The 7,881-nt window shown below is 38.2% G+C and overlaps 1 protein-coding gene across 1 annotated transcript in view; it reads left to right on the forward strand.

Moving 5' to 3' along the window:
* MARCH6 (membrane-associated ring finger (C3HC4) 6, E3 ubiquitin protein ligase) overlaps positions 1–5,822 on the forward strand; it is a 78,264-nt gene extending 72,442 nt beyond the window's left edge. The window contains exon 25 of the mRNA XM_012650017.1: positions 2,102–5,822. Within this exon, the coding sequence (XP_012505471.1) occupies positions 2,102–2,192 (91 nt within the window). The 3' untranslated portion in view covers positions 2,193–5,822. The remainder of the gene's footprint in view (positions 1–2,101) is intronic.
* The last annotated feature ends 2,059 nt before the right edge of the window (positions 5,823–7,881 follow it).

A 7,881-nucleotide genomic window follows, 5' to 3' on the forward strand; every position in this document is an offset into this window, starting at 1 on the left:
AATGAAATTCAAAGTGTGCAAGGCTTCTCTAAAGCATTTACTAACAGTAATATATACAGGTACAGTTGGGCAGTCAGAACACAAAGGGAAAAAGGGGAAGGAGTGTCTTCAGTGATGAAAGCCAATTTTTATCACTTACCTTGTTTTGACAGAAGAGTAAGTACTGCAGACAGAATGACAAACAAGACTTGCCATAGGGAGCTTTCTGCCTGCTTCCTTCTTCACGATTGACACCTGCCTTTCCTCACGCCCACACACGCAGTCCATTCCCATCTACCTCTTATCATTTCTCATTCTCTGTTTTCTGCTTTTCCCTGCAGCTCACTGTACTCTCTTCTCTTTCTTCATCTATGCTTTCATGCAGAAAACTATTGAACTATAGATTCTAGGGAAGGCATATCTTGTCTGCTGTTGTACGTATACTGTCTAGCACAGTGTTTGATCTGTAGGTGGTGTCAAGAGGTAGAGAGGCTGGGGGGAGGGTTGGGAGGGGCCTTGGAGTGTGAGACATGGTAGGGTGAGAGAGAGTTGAGTTCAGAGCCTGTTTTGTCTGCCACTGAGTTTCTTTTTGGATTTGGGCAAATTAACGTCACCTTTCTCTGTGCTTTTTGTTCACTTGCTTTCTCATTGCCACAGTGCTGACCACATTCTTGGCACATTGCTATGTTTGGTGGTTACTTTGTGTCAGGTAGTGCTTTGTGTATTTTGTTAGATATTGCTCAGTTGTCATCATTTAAAACATTTATAAAATCCTCACAATTAAAAAAAACACTGGTTGGGGAACAACAGAGTAAAGAATTGTTAAGACAAAAGAAAAGAGAGTAAATAGTGAAATATGGGTAAAGAGGCGATAGGATTAGTGCACTTTTTACGAAGTGACTGTGTTGAGCTATTGGACATAAACTACCACAATATGTCTTCAGGCTTGTGTGCCTTGACAGAAACGTGACAGGTGAAAGTCGGGGTGGAGAGAGTCATGGTGAAAAGTAAGTTACCACACTGAGCCCTTCGTCAACAGGGCTCCATGTGCTTTCCCTACCGTACAATGATCATGTAGGACTGTTGGCCTTGTGTCACTGATGAGTAAACTGAGGCCCCTCACTCTCTCCATTTTCTGTGCCGGCTTCACTCTCCCTCAGTCTGATCAGATGTACCCAGCTGTTACGGGGCACTCTCCTTGATGTGTACTGCTGCCTCCAAATGGGGGCCCAGCCCCCTACAGCTCGTTGCCATCCAGCGTGATCACCCACTGTCCTCCGGGGGTCAGCCTCCAGGCCATCTGCTCACATTGAGCAAGACAGATCTTCAGTGAGCCTTCTCCCTTGCAGCTCCTGCCCTCCCCTATGATGGGAAATGTCCTCCCCTAGCATGGGAGATGTCCTCTCCTTGTGGAGGATCTCTAGCCTTGTCACTCCAGCCACAGTAACTTCTACCTTGTTCCTGCAGCCCCACACCCTTTGCCATCACTTCTGTCTTTGATCATATACAGAAGTTAGGAACATTTCATTGTTCTGCTTTTGGACCATAGCCCCCTACTTCCTGTCACCAACTGCCACACCATCTCCCCTTTGATCTCACTGAAATCGGTCTTTTGATTTCTCCTTTTTTTAAGAACTAGAGCTTTTCAGGTCCTACTTTCATCCCTACCCAGTTTTTTAGTTGATTATGTTTTTAGTCCATCTCCTCAGATCTGTTCACTAAGCTGTTTTATAAAACCTGAACTTTAACAGATAAAAAGCTACTGCATAAGTGTACTGTATGTGCTCCCCCCACCCCCGTCCCGCCCCGAGTGTCTGAGTTTATGAGAACCTCTAACCCATCAACTGAAGCACATGCTTCATTGCACAGTGTTGGAAGCCTTCTAGCCTTTGCTGGTCTCGTCTTTCCACAAACCCACACCTAGCAAGGAGGTGCCTGCCTTTGTGCCTTTTGCAGGTGTTCAGTTTGACTCCCCTTCTACCTGCCTAACCATTGAGGATTTTAAATAGGAGTAGATGATCTGATTTGCATTAAAAAATATATATCACTGACTGTTTTTAGAAAGAATATTTTACTGTGTAAGACCATATAGTAGAATAACCACCCTATGTTTACAACCTAGATACCTTGTGGGCCAACGCCTCGTGAACTATGAACGGAAATCGGGCAAACAAGGCACATCACCACCACCTCCACAGTCGTCCCAAGAATAAAGTGGTTGTCTCAACTCCTTGACCTTCCCCTTGCCTTTACGTGTCCTTTTTTGTGGACTTCTCTCTTTGAAGATTTTCCCAGTGATCTCTCAGCATTGTTTTTAAGTTAAATGTATTTGACTTGTGTTCTCGGCATTAAGAGAGTAGCAGTGTGAGGCTCTGCTGCTCTTCTTTGCCTCTTGTGACATCAGTGCTGTCTGAGATCTGTATATGTGTAAATAGAAGTTCCTTGATGCCCTAAAACCTTGGATTAAACAGAATGTGCATTGTACATCTTTAAACAAAATGTATATTAATTTATTAAATCTAGTTGTCACTTTATTTTGGACCTGCTGTGATCTCGACAGGAAACATGCCACAGAGCAATAGTGCACAGGCAAGAATTTTCAGTGATGTCTTGTGGAGTGCAGTTCACGATGTTCTCTCAGTTCTCACTAAGGAAACTATACACTCTTTCTTGGCTATTCAGACCTTACCAAGAACGTAAAAGGAAACAAGTAGAAATCAGCAGTGGAGTGTCTGTGGTAAGAAAACATGAACTTTGTGCTTCACTGTCAGTTGTTTTTGAAAGTTATTTTGTATAACACCAAAGCTGTTGTACATTTTCTACTGCCTGGTTTTTTTCATATGTCTGTGTTTGTATTGTATAGTATCTTGTGCTAGGTGAGGAAATTATTTTTAATTTTGATAATTTAATATTCTTAGCGGTCATCATTGGGAGTTGGGTTCCTGTGCTTGTTAGGGGCATGTGTATACTTAGAAAAAAATGAAAAATCCAAATGAAGATTTTCATTAGTCTTCCCACCTCCCACGCCCCCAACACAGCTATCTCTTTCTTTTGGTAGCAGTGGCCAAAAGTCATGCAAGATTATAAATCTTTCAGAATAACATCACCAACCATACTACATCTTACCAGACTTAGGACATTTTGTGAAATGCTTGTGAAGTGTAGATGTGGTTGTGGTTTTATTTTGACAGCATTAGAGAAGACTGGTTAGAACATCTAGTCTTGATAGCTAGTGCATCACTGGGTGAGTATCAGGGAGTACATTTCTCCTACTTTTTCACCAGTAAATCCCAAAGTTTTCAAACCTTTTTGTTTACAGGATAAAACTACAAATAAAACCAACTCGATTTTATTTGTCCAGAAGGAAGCTGGCTGAGCTGGCCTTTTAACATAGGAATGTATTTCATTGGAAACGTGCTGTAAAATCTCAGAGAACTGAACACTTACAAACTTGGTACTCCTTTATAACCAAAGCTTCAAGATAGAAGTTTAGAGAAGTAGAGTGATTGTGCACATGATCCCAGTATTTAATGGTAATGGTATATGGTAAGGATAGTGTTTGTTTTTGAATGATAATTTAGAAGTTCTCATAGAAAGTGTACAGTATCAGTATTTAGAAACTATAAAAGAATTTTCACATAGTATTAAAATCCACAGACTAAAATCTGAGGATTTTTAACATACGAAAGTTGGCCAAACGTAAGCTACCAAAATCAAGAGCAACATGTTCTGGTAGTTCATACGTCAACATTTTTCCCTAAGTAGCAGCAATTACTTTAAAATATATTTTAAAAAAATCAGTATCAAAAAAAAAAATGCTTGACATAGGATTCAGTGTTAACACTATTTGGCACCTTTTCTGCTGTATTTGAAGTAAGGTCTTTGCTAGCCCTACCTCTACTCAGAAATTTAGTCCTACTGTAAAAAATTAGGAGCATTTTAAAATGTAATGCCACCTTTCATGGTGTGTATCTATATACATTATTCTCTTTGGGAGGAAAAATATTGAATTGGACATATATTAATTTAGGTTTCTTTTAATTTTTGAAAGAATTTGTAGATCGTGATATAAAGTCATTGGAACACATCTGTTTTAACAGGGATCTAGGCTGATACTACAAAAGGTTTAAAAACTCTTAATCTTACAGAATTTTATGAATCTTACCAGATATTTTGTGAGGAAGAAAAAACCCAGTGTGAATGGCCAAAAAATTGCCCTCCGTTTCACTAGCAGATAATTTATATTGTCTTAAGAATTCTCCCCTAGTTTTTCAGTTGAACTTTGTCCTGTTATTTTCAATAAGATAAATACTTTCATAAGGAAGGCATTTTCTGGCATAATATTTGCTTTGGTAGCATCCAGGTTTTACTACTAACCAGTAGTCTTTTAAATATTTAAAACCCATAGTTCAAAAAGTGCTAGTATTGCTGCCCTTCTTCACAAAGACTTAAAAAAGAAAATCATAGTGTAGTTTTGCTTCATTTTACATTTGGGTAAAACAATCTTCAAGGAAATTTATTAGGAAAGAAGACCTTTCGCTTTGTTTTTACTGTTTATAAATTGAAGACAAATCAACATTTGGGCTTAGTTTTATGTGACCAGTTATCAAATGGTCATAGTATGAAGTGTGCAGTTGTTCATTATTAGCAAATTATGTTTGATTTTTAAAGTATTAAATATAATAGTTGAGATGAAAACTGAAGAAAAATGCCAATGTGAAGTTTGTGTGTAGGTAGCCTTAAAAAAGCTCTACATTTTTAGGTGATTTTTTTCCTGTTAGTTCTCTGGGGAAACGATGGAGATGGGACATCTCAATTCCAGATGTAAACAAAAAGTAATTTTTATTTCAGCGTTTAATACAACTGTTATTACTGTGGATTCTTGTCTTGTGTTTTTTCTCTCCCTTATTCAAGTAATAGAGAATAATTTTCCCTCAAATTATTTGATCCTAGATGTATCATTTCTATATTGGCAAAATGCTGTTAAAGTGTAATTCTTGGATTTAGGTTGAATTGATGATGACTTTTTAAAACAAAACAAAAAACACTGGACATTGTAGATGTCGCAGTACAATATAGATTGTACTGTGTTTGCACACATGCGTGCGTGCATGCGCTCGTGCACGCACACAGAATGTAGTGCCATTATAAGAACACTGGCACTTTTTAAAACTTTGCAAGTTAGTTACTTATTTTCATTTTTAGGATTGAATAAGCTCTCTACTTAACTGTGAAAAGTTTTTTACATTGTAAAACTAAAAGATGATGTTTAAAATAGTCCTTTAGAATGTTAATTATTCAGTCATCAAGAAAAAACAAAACTAAAATGTCTTACCACTAAAGTATTATTAAAAGCCTCATTTGTAGAGATTCTCTAACTTCCTTGGTTTAGCTGTCTGTTTATCTATTTAATTTGCCCTCTCAATCAGATGTTTTCTTTTTGGTCTATTACTGCCCTGTGTCATTTTTTTAAATAGCCATCATGAGTAAGGGCTTCTTTTAAATAATCCCTAACAATATCTTTGGCATTAATATAACATAAAGATAAGACAGTGTATATGTTTTCATTCCTGTCTATTTTGTATGAGTGCCTCATTTTGTAGTCATGAAGGTAACATAGTACCTTAAATGAAAATGTAATGACTAAGGCCTTGGAATATCCGTTGTAGAAGCTAAATAGAACACTTAGTTATTTGGGACGTCAGTTTTCTATTAAAGCAAACACCTTAGATACCCAGACTGATTTTATGTGTATATATTCTAAAATGCTCCCTTTTTTATGTGGTTGTTTGTTGCCTTCTAACTTGAGAGAACAAAATTGAATAAAGTGAATGTTAGTTGTAGCCTAGTTTTTTTGGTTTGTTTGTTTTTGCTTTGTTGCAAGATCGCTTTACAGAGTTGTCCATTATTAGTCGGCATAGGTAGATAATCCAGGTATTTTTAATAAAATAATTAGGTAAGAAAAATAATTAACTCAAGTTAAATGTGATTGTGACCCCTCTCTTTTAAGTTTGAAAGTATAGTTGCAGGGGACACATCCCTCCTCCCTGGCTCCCCAACTCGTATACCCTCTTCACTGGGAAGAGCAAAGCCCCTCATCTTGTGTCACAGGCAAGATACTGCCCACTTCTCTGCCTTCACTGCAAGATCAGAAAGTTATAGCTTCTCTAGGGTTGTCTGTCTTACTTTTAGACGGATACTTTGATAGAGTAAAACTAATGAAATCCATTTTACATAGTTGACTATATGTCCCACAGGAAAAGGAATGAATTGCATGGTTTTTTTCCTTCTGAGTACCCCGAGTAAAGAGATCCTTTTGCTTCAGCGACTGTTTCTAAATTTTCTTTCTTTCTAGGTTCAGAATTTTTTCTATGATTTTTTTTCTTGCAGTCAAGTGCATTTCTATTTATTTTAAATGCAGGGCTGGGTGGAGGAATGCTATTTGAACCATAGACACCTTTAATGTTTGAAGATGAAATTTTTCAGCAAAAAAAATTGCATGAAGTTTAGAAAATGGCCATTAATTCCCCCTCTTCTACCCCGTACTTTGCAGCCACTCTTGTTGCAAATATACAGTGATAAGGAGAATCGATATATCAAGGGGCTGATCTATCCTCCCTTTTTTTTTTTTTTTTTTTTTTGGTGTCTGTTTTGTTTCTGGCACTGTACTTAGTACTATAGTCGAATGAGGTATGATGTCTGCCTTTGAGGGACTCAGTTGAACAGAAACATGAGCGAAGAGTCTATGATAGATGTAGGAGTAAAATGCCATGGGGAATACAGAGAATGGATTCACCTGGGAGAGCCTGTAATGACCTAGCTACTTCTTCCCCCAAAGAAGGGGGAAGGGTCTCGATCTGTCACCCAGGCTAGAGAGCAGTGGTGGGTGTCATCCCATGTAGCTAGGATTACAGGCACACCTGGCTAAGACAGGTTCTTGCTGTTGCTCAGGCTGATCTTGAACTCTGGGCCTCAAGCAATCATCTCACCTCAGCCTCCCAAAGTGTTAGGATTACAGGCATCAGCCACTCCACCTGGCATACTTCTTAGTTACTGTTTTGGATATATAGGCACCCCACCCCCATCTCTCTTTCAGCCTTCTGCAGTCTAGTTCCATTCAGAACTATACTTCCCTAAAACCATCCATATGTAAACACTAGGTAGAGGTCTCTTTCTGCATAATTTTCCATAGTTGAATCATCTTTTTGAAATTTCTTCCTTTATGTATGTAACAATGCCCGCGTTTTTCTGCTTCTCCATGTTTATTCAGTAGTACTTTTTTAGGACATACCAAAAGAGGAGAAGCTTCATACCCAGCGTTCACTTATTTGTTCTTTGCTCATGGGATCAGTCCATTCTACTTGCTGTCCATTGGTCTGATGGAGCAGAATAGGGAGTCCAGAAATAGACCCACCCATATGTGGATAGCTGGTTTTTGACAAAGGTACAAAAAAGCCTTGAAAAAATCGTTCTGAAATAATTGGACATAAGATGCAAAATGAAAAACAAATTGCTCCATATCTTACCACATGCAAAAATTAAACTCAAAATGGGTTATAGTCCTAAATGTAAAACCCAACACTGTATAACTTGTAGAAGACTACAAAGGAAAACACATTCAGCCTTGGGGTTAAGCAAAGATTTCTTAGAACAAAAGTACCCATGGAGGAAAATACTGCTAAATTGTACTTCATCAAAATTGAAAACTTCTTGAAAGATACCATTAAGAGAACAAACAGATAAACCATATAGTGGCAGAAAAATTTGCAAAACATTTCTGGTAAAAGATGTCCACAGTGGCTTTCAACGCCAGGTAAGACATGTGGCACCCTTTTCCTCCCTACTGTGACACCGTCATCTGTGTTCACTCAGCTCCAGGCATCCTCCCTGCTTCCAGAACAG

The sequence above is a fragment of the Propithecus coquereli genome, unplaced genomic scaffold, assembly GCF_000956105.1.
Source record: "Propithecus coquereli isolate 6110/MARCELLA unplaced genomic scaffold, Pcoq_1.0 Scaffold309, whole genome shotgun sequence".
Taxonomy (NCBI): Eukaryota; Metazoa; Chordata; class Mammalia; order Primates; family Indriidae; genus Propithecus; species Propithecus coquereli.